At 25.7% G+C, this 21,374-nt stretch overlaps 5 protein-coding genes across 5 annotated transcripts; 3 read left to right on the top strand and 2 right to left on the bottom strand.

Moving 5' to 3' along the window:
- Positions 1-4,030: 4,030 nt before the first annotated feature.
- On the bottom strand, positions 4,031-11,488 carry NAEGRDRAFT_78815 (dedicator of cytokinesis 5; the record flags this gene model as incomplete). The annotated part of the gene is made up of 2 exons (XM_002680181.1): positions 4,031-11,244; positions 11,452-11,488. The coding sequence occupies 2 exons, from the start codon at positions 11,486-11,488 to the stop codon at positions 4,058-4,060; spliced, it is 7,224 nt and encodes a 2,407-aa protein (XP_002680227.1). The 3' UTR covers positions 4,031-4,057.
- Positions 11,489-11,825: 337 nt separating this feature from the next.
- Positions 11,826-12,950, top strand: NAEGRDRAFT_31474 (uncharacterized protein; the record flags this gene model as incomplete). Its single annotated transcript, XM_002680320.1, has 2 exons — positions 11,826-12,588; positions 12,703-12,950. 2 exons carry the CDS (start codon positions 11,826-11,828, stop codon positions 12,948-12,950), a joined length of 1,011 nt encoding a protein of 336 aa, XP_002680366.1.
- Positions 12,951-13,520: 570 nt separating this feature from the next.
- On the top strand, positions 13,521-15,839 carry NAEGRDRAFT_31512 (uncharacterized protein; the record flags this gene model as incomplete). The annotated part of the gene is made up of 1 exon (XM_002680319.1): positions 13,521-15,839. One exon carries the CDS (start codon positions 13,521-13,523, stop codon positions 15,837-15,839), a length of 2,319 nt encoding a protein of 772 aa, XP_002680365.1.
- A 1,783-nt stretch (positions 15,840-17,622) lies between these two features.
- On the top strand, positions 17,623-20,241 carry NAEGRDRAFT_31603 (uncharacterized protein; the record flags this gene model as incomplete). The annotated part of the gene is made up of 4 exons (XM_002680318.1): positions 17,623-18,040; positions 18,437-18,805; positions 18,944-19,717; positions 19,841-20,241. Coding segments are annotated over 4 exons (1,962 nt in total), but the record flags the coding sequence as incomplete, so codon positions are not given.
- A 23-nt stretch (positions 20,242-20,264) lies between these two features.
- On the bottom strand, positions 20,265-21,096 carry NAEGRDRAFT_64525 (uncharacterized protein; the record flags this gene model as incomplete). The annotated part of the gene is made up of 6 exons (XM_002680180.1): positions 20,265-20,435; positions 20,492-20,494; positions 20,539-20,628; positions 20,783-20,872; positions 20,917-20,919; positions 20,962-21,096. 6 exons carry the CDS (start codon positions 21,094-21,096, stop codon positions 20,265-20,267), a joined length of 492 nt encoding a protein of 163 aa, XP_002680226.1.
- Between the last annotated feature and the right edge of the window lie 278 nt (positions 21,097-21,374).

Raw genomic sequence — 21,374 nt, 5'->3', positions numbered from 1 at the left:
TCTAAATTAATATAATCTGATCCTGTAAAATTAAAACTTAATTTATCTAAACATTCCATATTTGTTAAATTACCATTATTTAATATAAAATTATTAAATAATTCTAATCCACAATCCATTGTTGAATTTATAATTGGTGTATTAATTAAACTAAAATGTGTTGCATATGGTATTTTAATTAATTTAATAGAATTTCCTTTTAAGGAATTATATAATTCAATAGCATTTTCAATTGGTGTAATTGAATCTAATTCTCCATTTAAAATTAAAATTGGAATGTTTGTTTTAATATTATTATCATTATTATTAAAATTATTTAAATTATTAAAATTATTATTAAAATTATTATTAAAATTATTAAAATTCCAATTATTATTATTTAAATTATTATTTAAATTTTTAAAAGCATTAAAATAATTAATTGGATCATTTGTAGATAAAATAGATTGATTATATTGTTGTAATAAATCATTTTCAGTAATTGAATGATTCCATAATTCATTATAAATAATTTGATAACCCAAAATAGGAGATTGTGAAATTGGATAATTAATAAAATTATTTAAATTTTCATTTCTTCTATTTAATAAAAATTTAAATATTCTTTCCAAAGTAGGTAAATCTAAATCATAATCACATCTATTTAATCTATATAATATTGCAGGTATAAATACTCTTTCATATTGATTATTTAATAATCTTGTTAATAATTGTCTAAAATATTCTTCATTATCTATTATTTTTACTATATTTGGACATTTATCACCATCTCTATAAATAGATTTAATAATATTATCTAAATTATTTAATATATTTTCATTATTTATTAAATAATTATTTAATTTATTATAACATAAAGTTGAATTATTACAATAATTTAAATATTTTTTAATTATATTTGATTGAATTTTAATAGTTTTATCAAATGTAAAATTATTTGACATTATTCCATCTAAAATAATACCTTTTATATTTAAATTATTTAAATTATTAATTTCAATATATTTTAACATTTTATTTATCCATAAAGTACCATATGAATTACCATATATATAATTATTATTATTTAAAATATTTAAAATATTAATTAAATCAATAGCAGCATTAATAGAATTAAAATTATTTTTAAATTTACAATATTTTAATTCATAATTAATATCAATAATACTTGATGTAATTGAACCTTTACTTTCAGATTGAATATTTTCACATCCTAATCTTGAATTTCCATTTCCTCTATGATTTAATATATATATATATTCAATTGGTAATGAATTTTCATTTATTAAATTTAATAATCTATCTATTAATGGTTCATAATATATTAATGAAGATGTTGATGGTGATTGTGAATCTAAAAAATAGGTTTCATTATAAATATTTTTAAAATTAATAGAAAATGTTGGTGATATACCTGGTATTATCCATAATACTGTATTATTTTTTAATATATTATTAGATTGTGTTTTAATTCTTTTAACTAGAATATTTATATTATTATCATTTATATTATTATCATTATTTAAATTATTATTATTATCATTTATATTATTATCATTAAAATTATTAAAATTATTTAAATTATCACTATTTAAATTAATATTAGAATTATTTAAATTATTTAAAGGTAAATTAAATAAAGTACATTCAGCAGTGAGATTATAATTTAATTTAAAATTTGGATGTAAATAATTAAATGATTTATAAATAGTATTATTAATAGATAATGAATATAATGGACATGAATAAAATGTTGGAATTTTTAATGATGATGATTGTGTTGTTGATTGTGAATGAACATTAATAATACTATTAGTAGTAATAATAAATAATAGTAATAATATGTTAAATAAATTGAGAGTATTCTTCTTCCTCCTTCTTGTTATTGTCATTACATATTGTTGTTGTTGTTCATGATGATGATGTAATGACATTTTTTTTTTACTTTTTGTTTAATAAAAACTCCCAAGTCCTAACTACCTAGGAGTTTAATAACATTTCATACAGAATTTATTTGTGAAATGACATTTATTTCACAGAAATACCAAGATAGATGTAAATAAATTGTGGGCACTAAAGTTGAGTACACAACTGAAATTGCTTCAAAATCCTCAAGCATTCACTATATCTTGATAAGAGAGATAATTGGAAATTGGTTAAAAGATGTTCTTTATGCTCTAAGCAAAGAACTTGTAGCCATTATGATGTTTTTTTGATAATTAGAAGTTTTACTTCCTGTTTTGTAGCTCTGAAGTGAGATGTTTAATCATTTTGAAATAATAAACTGACACTGTCATCATACTATTCTATCATTTATTAAAAAAACTGTACAAAGTGTTTTATTATCATGAGGATATATTGTTGTTGTGTTGTTATTATTAATATCTAATAGTATTTTCATTCAATGCCTCACTAACAAGAATTGAATCTTTACATGATAAGAAAATTCTTCTTATTGGAAATTCAACATAATTGATTAAAATGTGTTTCAAATTGTTCTTGAAATGATGATGATGAATAATAATGAAAATCAATCATTAAATATGATAAAACCGATTAAAACTAAAATAGATTATATAGCTCATGATGTTTTTTGGGCAGTGATTTAAGTGATTTAGTGGATAGATTTGATTTTTTTGGATGTGACAGTTCAGAAATACAAATTATTCTATGGAAATTGAGTATTATGAGAACATTTAAATGGTCTGATTTAAATATATTGAAGGAATTTATTGTACCTACTTTTATTAGAACATTTAAAGATAAACCATTCAAATTTTCAAATATAAATAAGGATGATTTTTTAATAATTATTTATTCACAAACTGATTACAATATTATTAATAATAATAATACTAATGTTAAGTATTTCTATAATTATGCAAGGTTAATATATAATGTTACATTAACATACAATGATATAGAAACTAAATTTTAAATTACTATTTATCAGATGGATATGGAAATGAAATTACAAATTTAGACATGATTAGAAATATTTCATATAAATTTTATATTTTTAATGAAGAATTAATTGAATTAAAACAAGTATTTTGTTATTCATCACTTGCTACAACCTATTATAGATGTGAATATAATTCAGAATTATTAGCATTCTCACAAATATTTAATTATATTGTAATGATCATTGGTATTTTAAATTATATATCATTAATAACAGTATTTAAAACTAAATCAATTAAAAGAAGATTATCAACTCCATATATTATTCCTATTTTAATCATTATATGTGGTCTATTATTTTCACCTATTATTGCTGATTTCATTTCCTTTTTAAGAATGATTTTAATGATTTTTATTTGTTCTTATTCAACTTTTACTATTGCATTTACTACTATTATATTATATTAAATATATTTATTTTATTTTACAGAGAATACCAGAAAATCAAATTAAAATTCATAAAATTCAAACTTCTGACAAGTTTAGATTAATAACTTGTCAATTATTATCATTCATTATTCATTCATTTGGTTATGTATTTTAATACCTTATTTGAGATATTCAAAGATTTTATTCAAATCAAGCCATCTATCTCTTTTTAAGTATAATGGTCATACAAATAGGACTTTTAGTTATATCATTTGATTTTATAATGAATTGGAAAACAATTAGGAAGAGTGGAAATTTCTTCAGTTCATTTGAAGATCCATTTCATATTAGACAAGATATCATTTCTTATATTATTGAAATAAGTTTGATTATTGTTTTGATATGTGCAATAATTAATACTTATTATGATATTTTAATTGTTTCTTCATGTTTTAGAATAATGATGTACTTTCTCAGGATTTACTGCCATAATATTTGAATAGTGTGAACGAATTCGTTAGAAAATGCAATCATGGTTTTTAGAACTGATAACATCTAGAAATGGGAGATGTCATAGTATATGAAGTTTCACAGTTTGAACAATTCGAGCACATGCATTACATGAAGATCTAATCTTGGAACTGGTAATATTATTAATATGAATGAAATAGTGAATTTAAAAATTAAATATTAATATATAATACAATTGTAATTTTTTATATATTTATTTAAATAATAATTCTTCTAATTTCTTTTTCATTTCTTGTAAACGTGTTTCTAAATATTCATTCAATGCAACAGCTTTACCTTCAACAAATAATCTTCTCTGTCTCAAACCTTCTTCTAAAATGAAAATTTGATTTTGTAGAGCAATTTTAAATCTCTTCAATAATAAATCATGTTCTGGATGTGTTGAAACATATTGTTCTGTGAAGAATGCAGAAATATACTTCTCCTGACCACCATTAACAGCTGCATCAATAGTACCATTCAATGACATTGATAATGCATTAGTATCTGGTTGTTGATCTAAATGGTGATTAATAACCAATTCTTCCAATTCATTAACTTTATCTTCAATATCTTTAGTAGCATTCTCTAATGGACATAAATGTAATAATTTATCATTGGCAATATAACTAATATTTGATAAATCAATACATTGTGAATAGTCTCTATATTTCAATTTCTCATTCAATGATAATTTATCTTGATAGATTTTCAATGAATCACCACATAAAATTCTCTGACGTCTACAAATGGTTGGGAATTTCTTTGGAGTGATAAAGAATGTAATTTCTCTATGCATATCCTTATATTCATTATTGGTTTTTTCTTTTGATTCTCTATAACGTGATTCAGATTTAAAATGATTAATATTATGTAATTTTCTATAACATAGAATTTTAGGTGAAATTCTCTTATCACGATGTTGGAATATATTTTCCCATTCAAATTCTGAACTTTGATCAACGTGATAGGCAACAAAGAATCTACCTTCTTGTTCTCTGTATTGTTCTGGATCGGTTGGTGTCTTTTGAAATAATTGTGCTTGATATTTATCTTTTAAGCCATTTAAAAAATCCATAAAATTTTCACCTTCCACCGATTTATAAATGTATGGTCCCTGTAGACCCATCTTTAAAAATCCTCTTCCCATAAAATTAACATAATAATAGGAGGCAAAGAATCTTCTCTTTGTCATGATTAAATTATAAAATTCACCCTCTCTCTTTAACAAATTTTGTGTTTTGGCATATTTGTAATTGTGTAAATAGTAATTTCTTAATTGTCTTGAAAGTTCAATTGCTCTCTCCCAATCTTTACCTTTATCAAATAAATCAATCATCTTTTCATAGAGTTTAATCTTTCTATCAGCTTCAGATTGTTCTGGATATTCATCTGAATGATAGGGTAATTTTCTTTCATCATTCCATTGTAATCTCTTAGCATGTTTATATAATACTAAGGCTGCTTCAATATAATTACCATATCTTTCATGTACGGCTGATAATTTATCAACATATTGATAATATAAATCATAATTGTGATTAATTTTAAATGATCTCATCACATCAATACATGCTTCACAGAATTTATGTTCATCCTTATCTTCAAAGGTTTGAATTTGTTCAACTTGAGAAATTAATGTTTCCAATCTATTTAATAATAATAATCCTTCTTTACCAAGTTGTTGTTGTTGATTTGTATTTGTATTTGTAGTATTATTATTTGTAGTATTGGTATTATTTGTATTTGTATTATTATTGGTATTATTAATGTCCTTTTCAAACATTGATTTTAAACAATCTGTAAATGATTGTTTAAATAAACGACCAATTTTAGATCGAACCAATCTACTTTGTGTAACAGCTTCACATTGTGCCAATCTCTTATGATTTTCAAATTCAGTTTCTAATAGAGCATAATATAATTTAATAGCAGGTCCATGTAATAATCTATTATCAATATTAAATAATGTCATAATTTGATGTACTAATTTAGGTACAAATATTAATTTAATATCTTTTCTCATATTGGAATGATTATAAATATTATCATAAATGTGTTTTAATAACATGTAACGATAATCTTCATGTTTAGATAACATGATCACTCTTTCAAAGGCCCTATTATTCTCCAAATCCATATAATTTATAAATCCAAAGAAATGTTTAAATAACATATCCCATAATTCTTTATATTCAATTGGTGTTTGTTCTTCTCCACCACCAATTATATTATTATTATTATTATTATTATTATTAGATGTATTATTATTATTATTATTACCATTATTGGATGTATTACTATTATTGTTAGAATTATTAGTAGAAATATTAGTATTACTATTAGTATTACTATTAATAAAATCTACATTATCAATAAAATTAGATTGTACAATACTTGTTAAACTATCCTTTTCAATAGTGAAATGATGAATCATTACATTTGAAATTGAAATTAAACTTCTAAATAAAGTATTTAATTGGAATGATCTAAATCCAATCCATTCTCTAGGTATACTATTAGTTTTAGAAGTAATCAATTCATGTAAATACATTAAATTTCTCAATGATTGTTGTGCTAAACCTGTTGCTACCTTTTCATCATTAATTAAATGTGATAATAATAAAATTGAACTACCACTGTACATTTTAACAAAACTAATAATGGAACACATTAATTCTCTTCTGATATTTTCTAATGGGAGAAGTTTCTTTTCATTTTCATCAATTTCCTTCTGAGTATTGGCTTGATTAATATTGGTAGCACGTTGTGTTGTAACTCCTCCTGATGAATTACCAGCAGAAGATGAATTATTAGATGTTGCATTATTACCACCTCTTCTCAAATTTTGTTTTGATTGATCAACTTCATTTTGAGTTTCAGCTAATAATCTTCTCTTATCATCAATATCTTTACGAAGTGATTGAACATCTGATGTTAATGATTCATAACGATCTTTAACAGTTTGGAATAATTGGAATATTTCATAAATAGTTTTAACAAGTCCATCTGAATAATTTTCACCTTCTTGTGGTTCTTGTTGTGAAATCCATGTAAAGTGTTGTCTTCTCTTCTTTTGGAATGAATAATCTTGTGAATTGGTATTCTCAGAGAAACTAGCTAATAATTGTGAATTATTCTTTGTATTACCAATTCCATTATTATTATTACCACCACTATTATTATTATTATTATTTGAATTATTTGAATTATTTGAATTATTGGTATGTAATGATTGATATAAAAGTGATTGTTTTCTATTTGATTGTACCATTAATTTTTGAGTGGCATGAAGTAAATCATTCAATAAAATTACACCTGATTCAATATCACCACCATTATTTTCAATAATACCATCTCTGATAACATCAATAATGAATGGAAGTAAAACTTTTCTACATCCATCTCTCTTGAAAACATTTGACTTTAAAACACAACTCATTGCAAGTATTCTGTTTGAATAGGATTTTTGTTCCTTTGTTTTCTTTGTATCAGTTTTGCCTGTATCAACAGCAGCTGAACAATTATTCATTGCTAGAATGAAATCAACAACTGCTCTACCAAGTTTCTTATCATCCTTGAATACTCTATTCATTTCATCAAAGAAGGATGAACTCAGGAATTTTAAACAATTAGCCTTAACACCTAACATTTCTTTTTGTGGATGTTGAAGGAGAATTGTAATTTGTTTCATTAAAACTGAAACTTGTTTTTCAAATTCACTTTCATCCTTATCATTTAAACCAAATCTTTCTGTATAATTTTCTCTAGATTTTACAATAAATTTGGCCCAATAATCAATACACTTGATAGATTGTGAAAGAACTGGTACAATTTTAGCAAGTGATGCTGATGGTACTAATTGTTGTTGTTGTTGTTGTTGAGAATCGTCAACTTTTCTAGGTGGAACTGGAGGTGGTGTATTACCAGTGGTAGTAGTATTACCAGTAGTATTATTATTATTAGTATTATTACCAGTATTACCAGTAGTATTATTAGTAGTATTATCATTAAAATCATCAAATTGTTGATTTTCCAATTCGAATGGCATAATCTTATCATATGGATCTTCTCTTAATAATTCATCTTCTGATTTAATGGCTTGAATTTTAGCTAAATCTCTAATTAAAAATTTCAATAACCATTTGTATGCATTGACAGATTGGAAATAATTTGTAATATATTCATCAATAACTCTCAAGAATGGCCAAAATTGTTTTTGTGATAAAATATTGTTAATAGCCTTATAGGTAACTTCAAATATCTTTTCAGGTACACCTGCTTGATCTTCATTAGCACTCAAAATATCAAACAATGCACCAAATATTTCTCTAATAAAAATAGCAATACCCATAACATCACCCATATTGAATGTAAATTGATTAACAACATCTGAAACACTTCTTTGTAATTTCCAATCAAGTAAATTTTTCATTTCAGGATTTTGTGTAATTCTTGTTGAAACTACATTGAATGAAATGTTCAATTTTTGACCCTTTGTTCTATGAGTTTCTCTTTCTTCTGGATTTTTATGGAAATCAAAAATACCTGCAAAATCACCTCCCTTGAATTTCTTTGTTACCTTGTAGACTGAAATTTCAACAGCCGATTGTTTATCAGATGATGAAGAGGATGAAGAATCTTGTTCACTTTTACATGTAACATCTAATAAACCACTTGAATTGGTCATTTTCCAATAGGCAAAACCAACAAGTTCCTTCGTTGCATGACGTGATCTACAATTAAATAATTTAAATACAACAATAGATCTATCAATTAAATCAGGTTCAACACTAACTCTAAATGTTTCTTTCCATTTTGGATTTTTGATGTGATATAAAACAGTGGAGGTGAATAATTTTCTCTTTTCTTGTGGAAGTGAAGAAGGTAAATTACCACTATTAAATTCATTTGGATTTGTAGAGAGAGGTATCATTGGACGTGTTTCAGAATGAATTGGTGGATTTTTGATTGAAATTGATTGTGGTACTTGATACAATTCAGCTTCAACTAGAACATTTTTCAATTCTTTAACAGATGAAGCTAAACCTTCTAATGTAATATAAATATCATTACGTCTATCACCAGGTGAAACAGCACTTGGAAATCTTAACATTTGAATGACTGGTCTTGATTTTAAATTTTCCTTTGAAAAAACTTGTTGTTCATAATCACCAATTAACATTCCAAGTGAAATTGTTAAATCCTTAATTTCCTGAATTTTTGAAACATCTTTTGGTAAATCTGAAGGAATTTGACCACCATGTTCATTTGTTAATTTGATTAATAATTGATGGAGTGAATAGAAATTTTCTTCCTTTGTTGTTGCAAATGCACTAATTTTAGGAAGATTAACATTTTCACCTGTTACAATATTATTAATTACATTTGGATTAATATCTGCAATGGCAACACCGAATGGTCTTTTAACATCACCTACATCAGCTGATGCAGTTGCCTTCTTATTTTTTTCATCGATTAAAACAGGTCCAACTCTGTACAATCTGAAAACAAAGTACAAATCTTCCTTAATATCACTACTTGTTATATCCTTAATGATACATCTTCTTTCTAGATTGGTTTTAGATGATGGATTTAAATTCTTTTCAGAGGCAGATGACATTTGTAAAATAAAATTTTCACTAATAATTTGTTCTGCCTTCTTACTGTAGAGTGAAATTTCCAATTCAAATCGATGTTCTGAATCAATGACACAATTTTCAAGTGCAACCATTAATTGTGTATTACCATCTGGTAAATGATAAAATTGTTTACTATCATCACCACTGGCTGTATGTGTTGTATCATCGAGAACATCATTCAAATGAAATGGAAATCCCAATCTTCCCAATGCACCACCCATTTTACCACTAACTGTTGTTTCCTTCTTGGCATGATTTTTAACTCTCTTTTGTCTTCTCTCTTGAAGTGCTTCAAGTTCTCTCTCACAAGTTTGAACATAATTTCTAAATACCTTAACAATGGTTGTTACTGTTGATGAGGTTGATAATAATGTAGAGGAAAATCCACCTGTTTTGGCATCAACTACCTTTCTAACTTGTTCAACAAGTGTAAAACTCAATCTGGATTTGAGTGTTTTTGTTGAGGATACTTCTTGTGAATTGTTTGTTGAATTTACATTTGTTAAAGTAGTAGTTGAAGTAGCAGATTTAGTTTGTGTAGTAGTACTTGTAGTTTGTTGTTTGGATTGTTGAGAAGAATCTAAATTATTATTGGTAACAAATTGATCCATTTGCATTAAATCATCTAAAATTTTACCCTTCTTTCTAATAATAATATCATATAAAAGTACATTACAACCTTCTTCTACAAGTTTGATATCATTATTTTGAAATTTAAGTAATTTTGATTCAATCTTTGCAATACCATCACTTCCACCCTTCTCTTTCATTACCTTTAATAAATCACAATGTCTTGCATATTCTTTAATATCAAAGAATATTCTTGTTAAAATTTCATAAATTCTATCAAATTGATCTCTATCAACAATTTCCATTCTCTCTCTAGATCCATCAAAGAATGCTAACCATTCCTCTGTTACTTGTATTAAATCAAAACAATGTTCAACTTCAAAATCCTTCTCTTCAAAGAATCCATATTTAGATTCTTCAAATTCTCTTGAATCAATTTCATCGATAAATGTTAAATTATTTGCTTTACCTGCCCTAGAAATAATACCTGCCAATGGTGTTGAATCAACAAGTGTTTTATCACCACCTCTATTCTTATCATTGGTTAAACCTTGAAGATAATTATTTTGTGAATTACCAGAATTACCAGAAGTTAATGAACCACCACCACCTCCAATACCACCTCCAATACCAATACCACCACCACCAATACCACTACCAATACCACCTCCAACACCAATCAATGAACTACCACCAACCAATGAACCAGAACTCAGACCTGATGATGTTGTACCTGTACTTGAGCCACCTGGTAGAATAGATTGTTTATCACTCTTCTCTTCTATCCTCTTAATACAACCAGATGGAAAGAAACCCTTAGCTATTGGAAATGTATTCATTCCACTCACATTAAAATCCAATGCTGTTTTAATACCTTCAGTTGATCCTGCATTGAGTTGAGCATTATTTGATGTTCTTGATTGTTGATCATCTTGATCATTGTTTAAATTAGCACCATCATTCTCTGTTGATGTTGTTGATGCGGATGTGTTGGATGATGATGATGAATTATTATCTAATGTAGAATATCCAAGTAGTGAATTCTTATATTTGAGAATGTAACGATTTCTAAATACACTTCCTTTACACCATCCATCTCTCTCTGCTTTAATATACACAAGATCACCAACATTTAAATCTAATAAATGTTGATGTTGTTGATATTGTTTGCTATTGAATGAATCAACAACTAGATTTTGATAATTATTATTATTATTGTTGTTAATAATAATAACAGAGCATTAATATAGAGTGTTTGATTGATGGTATAATGTTGATGTTGATGAAGTTATATAGTGATGATTTTGTAGTTTATAAATTGTTGTTGTTGTTGTTGTTATTAGAATTGTAAAGGCGCAAATTAAAGATGAGAAATAGATAATAATAATAAACATACCAATACCATACTTGTTAACAGAAACCCACTGAGACATGATAGGTTTAATGTTACTTGTGTGTTGTTGAAATTTTTTTGATTTGTGTAATGACAGTTGAAAGCAGAAATGGTTTGTCGTCGTTCTCCCACACAATTTGATCTGCGATACTCACAATGAATAATAACATTTGATTGTTTCATAATAAACTTTCAAGGCTTTTTACTTTCATTATAAAAATTATTATTAGTAGGTTGTAATAGTACAAAGACAGGTTGTAATGAGATGAAAATTCTCCAGTCTATGGAGGCTTTGACACACTTCATCAATAAAATTGCACAAAAAGCCTTGTGCGTTATTATTGTTTCCTCAAAATCATAAAGAATTTTTAAAAAAAATGTCATCATCACCAATTTCTCTCGTAAAAACAACAACACAACATGTTATTGAAAATGCTACTCATGTATCATTAAATAGGAAGGCTTTAATTAAAACATGTTCAGTTATTGCGGAAACTATTAAACAAAAATGTAAAACATCCAATTCAACATCATTAATTGAATCATTATTTATTGAATGGGACAATGATACACTTCATTATAGAAATTTAAATGAACCTGAATTAACTTGTCAATATATACTTGTACTTTCAAGTATTAATTTTTGTTTTTGGCCATTAAATGATTCTGTTAAAGATGAAAAGGATGAATTTGAATATGGTCATTTAGCATCTGGTCTTAGAAGTGTTTTACAAAATAATCCAAATGCATTTTCATCAGAAGAATTAAAACAATTAACAAGTGAAAAATTAACAGAATGGTTTAATGGTGCCAAAGTTCCATTATTAAGTGAACGTGTTAGATTAATTAGAGAAGTTGGTTTTGCACTTGAAGAACATTTTGATGGAAAAGCTTTTAATTTAATTAAATCAGCAAATAAGAGTGTTAACAAATTAGTTTCACTTGTTACTCAACATTTTCCTGGATTTAGAGATCATTGTATTTATTCTAAAACAGGTCATCAAATTCATTTCTATAAGAGAGCTCAAATTTTCTGTGCTGATATTTATGGTTGTTTTAAAGGCCAAGGAATTGGTCAATTTGATGATATTAATGATTTAACAATGTTTGCTGATTATAGAGTTCCACAATTATTGAATAGTTCAACTAATTTTATTAATGCAAATACAATTAGTGTTACAGAAGGTGGTATTATTGGTGGTAGTGATAATGTTATTGCTAATAATGATGATATTAATAGTAATGAAAATTTAGTATTGGTTTATTCTGATGAATTGAAAGAAAAAATTTCAAATTTAACAGTTTTAGAATATAGTTCACAAATGGAAGTTGAAATTAGAGCTTTTACAATTCAAGCTGTTGAAGAAATGAGAAAAGTACTTTTAGAAGAACATTCTATTAAATGTTTAAGTATTGAGATTGATTGGATGTTATGGCAAATTGGTGAAGCTAATAGAAAGACAATTAGACCTCATCATAGAACTCTTTCAGTTTATTATTAAATATTATTGTTTTAATTTGTTTATAAATATATGTTATTTTAATGTTTATTATAATATTTCAATTTTAGAGTTCTTTATCAATTAATAATGTTATATTTCAATTAAAAAGAGTTCTTTATCAATTTTAAATTATCAATTTTATAATAATATTATTCAAAGATCCTCAATTGAATTGAAGGCTTTAAAATCCAAAGTGAGGGCGGAATAACATGCACTCTAAAATTACTTCCGAAGAAAAACTTATTTAAAAAAATACATCAACAACAACAGGAAACACATTCTCTGTACCCTACCATAGTAGTATTATATTATTGTTATTATTATTAGGGTTATTTTTCAATAGTTTTACTAGTTAGGATTTTGATGTTGTTAAACCAATTTAGTCCATTCTAGAAAATCTAATAGTAATAGTTTTTGATGTCTACCTTCGCCATATCATCATCAAAGAAAAGAAAACAACCTCAAGCTAATCTTGACTTACAATCCGATCAAACTAAAAAAACCAAAGCCTATCATCATACCATTATAATTGAGGACGAAGAAGAAGTTGTCGAAATTCCAAAGCCTAAAATGACTACAACAATACCATCAACAAGTGGATTTACTAAAAACAATACAACAGCATCAACAGGAGGAGGTTTAACAAATCCATCACCTTCAGTTACACCAACAAAGAAAAAGATAACTTGTCTTAAAATCAAACCTCTGTCTTTAAAACCGACAGTATCTAACTTTGAAGAAGAAACATGGAACAAGTTAAATAACGCTGTTGTTGCCATTCAAAAAAAGGAGAAAATTTGTACTGGACAAGAAGAACTTTATCAACTTTGTTCCGATTTGGCAAGACATAAAAAATCAGAAAGTACCTATTCCAAATTGAAATTACTTTGTTCTAAACATATTGAAAATGTAATTTATGATTTAGGACATAAAGCAACAACAGATCACACAACATTTTTAAATATTGTAGTTAAAAGTTGGGAAGAATTCACTGATCAAATTAATATGATAAGATCTATTTTCTTATATTTAGATAGGTCTTATGTAATGACAATACCAGATAAATCTATTTGGGATATGAATTTACAAATATTTAAACAAAATTTAAAGATTAATGAACATTTACTTAAAAAAATAATATCTGGGATTTTAATTTTAATTAAACATGAAAGAAGTGGAGAAAGTATTGATAAATCAGTTGTTCAACGTTTAATTAGAATGTTAACATCTTTACATTTATATGAAGATGAATTTGAAAAATCATTTTTAGAAGAAACTAGATCATTTTATTCTAATGATGGTTTAAATAATATTGATAAATTAAATGTACCAGAATATTTACAATATGTTGAATCTAGATTAAGACAAGAAGTTGATAGAGTTACAAATTATTTAAGTAAATTAACAAAGAAACCTCTTATACAAATAGTAGAAAATGAATTGATAAAGAAACATGTTAAAACAATTTTAGATAAAGGATTTGAAGAATTAATGGATCTTAATCGTATTATGGATCTTAATAGAATGTATGGATTATTTAAATTAGTCAATGAACTTGATGCAATTAAAGAAGCATTTACAGTCTATTTAAAGATTAGAGGTAAAAGAATTGTTGATGATGATCAAAATGATAAAAATATGGTTCAAGATACTCTTCAATTTAAGAGTAAAATTGATCAATTACATGAACAATCTTTCCATAAGAATGAAGAATTTAAACATGCTATAAGAAAAGCCTTTGAATATTTCTTAAATATTGTTCCTAACAAACCAAGTGAACTTATTGCAAAATATATTGATGGAAAATTAAAGAATAGTAAGGGTTTAACAGATGATGAATTAGAAAGATGTATGGATAATGCTCTAACAATTTTCAAATATATTAATGGTAAAGATATATTTGAAGCATTTTATAAGAAGGATTTGGGTAAAAGATTATTATTTGGAAAGACTTCATCATATGATGCAGAAAAGACAATGATTTCTAAATTGAGAGCAGAATGTGGTACACAATTCTCAAACAAATTAGAAGGAATGTTTAAAGATATTGATATTTCAGCGGAATTAATGAAAGGATATGAAACTAGTGCAGAATTTAAGAAATTTATCAATGAAGTAGGTGAAGAAAAGGATAGAGCACTTCAAATTGCATCCTCCCTCGGTGTTAAAGTATTAACATTGAGTTATTGGCCAAATTATACACCTGATACTTTAAATTTACCAATGGAACTTTCATTATTACAAGATTCATTTAGAGATTTTTATACACACAAATATTCTGGACGTATTTTGAAATGGGTTTCAAACTTGGGACAATGTTCAATGAAAGCCTTATTCCCATGTGGTAAAAAGGAATTGATAATATCATTCTATCAAGCAGTTGTATTATTACAATTCAATTCTAAAGAAAAGATTTCTGTACGAGAACTTAAACAATCAACAGGAATTCAAGATGAAAAACAATTAATTTTAACTTTACAATCATTAGCATTCCATAAGGAAAAAATTCTTAAGAAAGAAACTAAAGGAACTCAAGTTGAAGAGAATGATATTTTCTTTGTTAATGAAGATTATTCACAATCAAAAACAAAGATTAAAATTGATTCATTCCAATTGAAAGAAACAAAGAAAGAAAGAGAAGAAACAACTGAAAAAGTTTTATTGGATCGTTCCTATGTTATTGATGCAGCAATTGTTAGAATTATGAAAACAAGAAAACAATTAACACATCAACAATTATTAACTGAAGTTTTATCTCAAGTTCGTTTTTCAATTCAAGGTCAAGATGTAAAGAAGAGAATTGAAAGTTTAATTGACAGAGAATATTTAGAAAGAGATAATAATTCACAAGCAGGTAGTGCAAATTGTATTTACCATTACGTTGCTTAATTGTACAAATACACACAACTTCCAAAGAAGATGAAATACACTCATTACATTCAATGGATTTGAATGTACTAACCACACATAACTTTCTCTCTATTAAAATAATTTATTTTCAAGTAATTTGGTGAACAGTGAGATATTTTTCACACACCAGCCACTTCTTCATCTCTTGTCTCTTCATTGTTCAACATGGGTAATTAATACCATGTTACCACATCATCATCTTGTGTTAGTCAGCTAATAACCTCCTCACTGTTTCTTTTTTAAATGTCTTTTCATAGTGTAGATTCTTTTGAGAAGTGCCATGCTCTTTTTATATCATATCATCAGTCCACACCTCTCAAATCCGCCTTCTTTTGCTGGTGTAGAAATATTTTGAACAAAAAAAACCTCAGCTAAACCCTCTTGGATTTCTTGATTAAAAATGAAGAGAACCTACGAAGATCATCTAAAGGATCAGCAACAAACATCATCATCGTCAACCAATTCATCACATCAAACCGATGAACCTCCTATAGGAACAGTAAATAATACTAGTAATAATACTATAAATTCAACATCAACTCAAATTTTGACCCAACAACATGCCTTCCATCAACCTTCTCATCAAGCAACTGTCAACAGTAATCCAATGATGATACCAATCAATAATAACAACAATACTAATAGTACGATACCATCTAATAGTCATCATAACCGAATTCAATCAAATGCTGGGATTACTTCATCATTAATTAATAATCAAGCACAACCCTCACAATCTATAAATAACTCCTCTATCAGACTTCAGCAACAAAATTTTGAACAAGCATTAAAAAAGCCTAAAATTAATCCTCAACAACAACAACAATCAACAAGTCAAATTCCAAATCATATCAATGCTAATGGTACTACTTCAACAAATATTCCAATTAATACTATTAATCCAACAATTCCAAATCTTCTTCACATGACCAATCCAATAACTTCTACCTCAATAATACCTAATAATAATTCAACTCAATTACCAACAACTAGTCAACCAACTTTAAATCCACAACCAAACTTGAATCATCCAAATCTTCCACTTATTCCAACAATTAATGGAATTCCAAATATTTCAAATTTACCACCTCTATCAATGAATAATTTCTTATTTACAACTCCACCTTTTTTACAAGCAGCAGCTGCAGCTCAAAGAAATCGATCAAATTCAAATACTTCTAATAGTGGAAATATTCCTTATCCTAATCCAACTATAACTCCTAATTTATTTATTCCAACACCTAGTAATTTAATTCCAAATCAAAGATTGAGATCAAATTCTTCTTCTAATAATTTACCAATACCACCTATTCCTATTACAAATCCAAATTTACAAAATACTTTACAAAATAGATTAAGATCAAATTCTTCATCAAATTTACCTCCTTTCTTTTTACAACAACCACCAACTAATCTAGGAAATCAATCAATTAATTCAAATCCTTCTACTCCTCAAAAGAAACCACCCATTCAACCAAATTCTTCAACTCCAAATAGTCATCTTCATCATACTCCAACCAATTCTCATCAAATTAATCATAATTCTAATAATAATTCTAATAATAATAATAATACTATCACTGCTACTAGTAGTAGTAGTGGTGGAACAAGTTCAACAACTCCATCCACTATTAATAATGGTAATAATACTAATAATACTACAACTAATAATACAAATGATCAAACAAGAAGTCAAAAATTACGTGAAACTTGGTATGAAATTTATAAAAGTTTAAAAAAATTAGAAACATTTGTAAATGGTAAAAGAGAAAGTCAAAATTTGAATGAATTAAAACCATGGGAGAATGATGAACATGTATTATTATTTACAACTATATATAATTTATGTATTTTACCTGATTCAGTTTATTATGAAGAACAATTATATAATTTATATTCAATTTATATTAAAAAATATTTACAAACAACAATATTACCAAAATTAAAAGATAAATATGGAGAAGATTTATTAAATGAAATTGTTTTTATTTGGATTAATTTTAGAGACATTTTTGTAAAATTTTGTTCCTATATATTTAAATATTTAGATCAATTTTATGTTGCTTCAAATACTAAAAGAACTTTAAAATATGAAGCTTATTATTTATTTAAAACAAGTATATTTGATCATTGTAAAGTTCAATTAAGACAAATTTTACTTGATAAAATTACACAAGATCGTAAATTTTATAATTCCGATAATTCTTATTACATTTCACAAAGACAATTATTAAAACAAACTTTACAATTATTTTCTGAAATGGATGATCCAAATATTACTTTAAATACAGGTGGTCTTCATCATGCTAATAATAATAATAATAATACTACTAATACTAATACTACACAAAGTAATAATATTGGTACAAGCAGTGGTGGTACAAGCAGTAATAATGATAATATGATTATTGATTCAACATCAAATCAATTATCATCATCATCTACACAACAACAACAACAACAACATTCAACAAGTGAGGTCTATGTTGATGAATTTGAAAAATATGCAGAGAAGGAAACAAGTGAATTTTATCATAAAATTGCTAATGAATGGATTGAAAAGTATAATTTAACAGAATATTTATTATTTGCTGAAGAATGTATTCAACAAGAACAAACTAGAATTCAAGCAATATTTCCAACTAGTTTTTCACAAAACAAGTTAATGAAATTATGTGATTTGGAATTATTGAAAAATATGCAAAAACGTTTATTAGAAATGAGTGGAAGTGGTGTTAAAATTTTAATTAGAGATGAAAAATTTGATGATTTGAAAAGATTATATCGTTTAATGAATAGATTAGAAGGTGGTTTAGATCCAATTGCTGATTTATTTAAACAATATTTAATTTTTGTTGGAAATGAATTATTTGTCAAGTATGAAAATGCTTCATCTGAAATGATTAAATCTAATGATAATAATTTAAATAATAATAATAATAATGGTAATAATAATGGTAGTACATCTAATACATCAAATAATAATAATACATCTAATAATACATCTAATAATAATATTCATATAATATCTAATGAAGTATATAGTAAAGTAGTTAGATTTTTAATTGATTCCTATGTTCAAGATTTATTAGAACTTCATCAAAAGATGAAAAATATAACAAATGGATCATTTTCAAGAAATGTAATATTTCATAAGGCCATGTCAGAAGGATTTAAACAATTTGTTAATAAGAATATAACACTTGGTCAATTTGAAATTAGAATTGTACAATTATTTGCCTATTATACAGATGATGTATTAAGAAAGAAGAGTGATGAAAAGAAATTAGATTGTATTGTTGATTTTATTCAATTCTTTTCAGATAGAGATATGTTTATTGAAGAACATCGTAAATTATTTGCTATAAGATTATTAGTAACTGATTATCAAGAATTAGAAGAAAGAATGATGATTTCTAAATTAAAATATCATTATAGAGGTGTTGCTGATACTTATAAATTAGAGAAAATGTTAACAGATAAAACAATGGCCAATGATATGAAATTAGAATTTCAAAATTATATTACAACAAATCAATTACAACTTTCATATGATGTTAATGTTACAGTTTTAACTATGGGAATGTGGCCTTTAAAAGCAAAAGAACACATGTTACTTCCAAAGGAATTTTTAGAATCACAACATTTATTTAAACAATTTTATGATTCTAGAAATGGTAAAAGAGTTTTAAAATGGGTTTATTCAAAGAGTATGGCTCAAATTCATGCTCATTATATTAATGGTAATCATTTATTTGAACTTTCTACTTTACAAGCTTCAATTTTATTACTTTTTAATGATCAATTACAATTATCTGTTAAACAAATTGAAGATTTAACTGGTTTAAATTTTGATGGTACAATTAATCAGAATAATAGTAGTAATAGTAGCAATAATAATAATAGTACCAATAATGGAATGAATCAAAGATCAAGTTCATTTGGAAGTAATACTACAGTTGATTTGAATAATAATTCAGATATTGATTTGAAACAATCAATAATTTCATTATCATCAACAAAATTTCCAATTTTAATATTTAATCAGAAGGAAATGACACTTTCATTGAATGAAAATTTTACATCTCGATCATTTAAACTTAAAATTCCATTACCAAGAATAACACAAAAAGATACACAAGGTACACAAACAAGTGTTAGTACAGATAGAGTTCATATTTTAGATGCATGTGTTGTTAGAATTATGAAAACAAGAAAGACAATGAATATTCAATCATTATTTAATGAAGTTAGTTCACAATTAATTCCAATATTTACTCCTGATGTTAAACAAATTAAGAAGAGAATTGAATCTTTACTTGAAAGAGATTTTTTGAAAAGAGATGAACAAAATAATTCAATATTACATTATGTTGCATAAATTATTACAACATTATATTCAATTTATTTTAAAAGTTGTAAAAATTTTGTTGGATGACCTCTCATTTCTGCAACTTCAAGTGGTGTTTGTCCTTTACTATTCTTTAATGTTTTATCAGCTCCTAATTTAATTAATTCTTCAATACTATTACTTCTACCAAAATATGCTGCAATATGAAGTGGTGTATCATTAAACTATTGAAATTTCATTATTATTATTCATTGGTTGATGATCTTTTGGTGATACTTACATACTATTAATATGAGTAGTAAATAATTTAATTATTAATAAACATACACTTGTACTATTAACATTAATTCCTGCTTTCACTAATATTGGAATGATTTCTGAATTACCCTTTGATGAAGCTCCATGAAGTGGATTCCACTGTGAGAATGAAAATTATCAAACTCTTTCAATTACTACATACTTCAACATGCTAGTGTCATGTCACATATATTTGTTTCTTCCAATGAAATGTTATAATACATACTTTCTTAATATTGTTGTAAGCATTAGATCATCATTTGAATAGACTTACATCTCCTATATCTAAATTAATAGAAGTCCTAGTTATTAAATAATTTACAATATCCTTATTTCCTTTAAAAGCTGCTGAAAATAGAGGTGTCTATTATTGATGATGATCATCATTACAACTATTTTAAAACATACCCACTAAAAACATCTTATTAATCATGATCGGAATGTTAAACTTACCTCAGTTTCTATTAATCCTACTTGTGAGTAAGCATTAACATCAGCAATACTACCCTCCACTAATCTTTTCACTGCAAAAAAATCTCCCTTAGTAGCGGCTTCATATAATTCTCTCGTTGGATTATTTTGTGCCATTTTTTTTAAAGAAATAACGGTAATTTAAGCTTGATAACACTACGAATTATACTACTGTTGAGGAAGACCAAGAACATGCTTTGCTTGACATCATATGCTTGGATCATATAGCTATGGAGTTATGAGATTCTCAAGATGGTCTATTTTTTGGTAATTGTCATTGTAAAAATAGTCAATTAGTATTTAAATATTCGTATTTAAGAGCAAATAGTTTGAAAATACGAAAAAAATGACAACTCTTTATCTGATTGATTTTCATACTAATGATGATAAGAGTG

This window comes from Naegleria gruberi (assembly GCF_000004985.1).
Source record: "Naegleria gruberi genomic scaffold NAEGRscaffold_10, whole genome shotgun sequence".
NCBI classification, from domain to species: Eukaryota; Heterolobosea; class Eutetramitea; order Acrasida; family Naegleriidae; genus Naegleria; species Naegleria gruberi.
The sequence above is the reverse complement of the archived record's forward strand: the minus strand, read 5'-3'. Positions and strand labels throughout refer to the sequence as shown.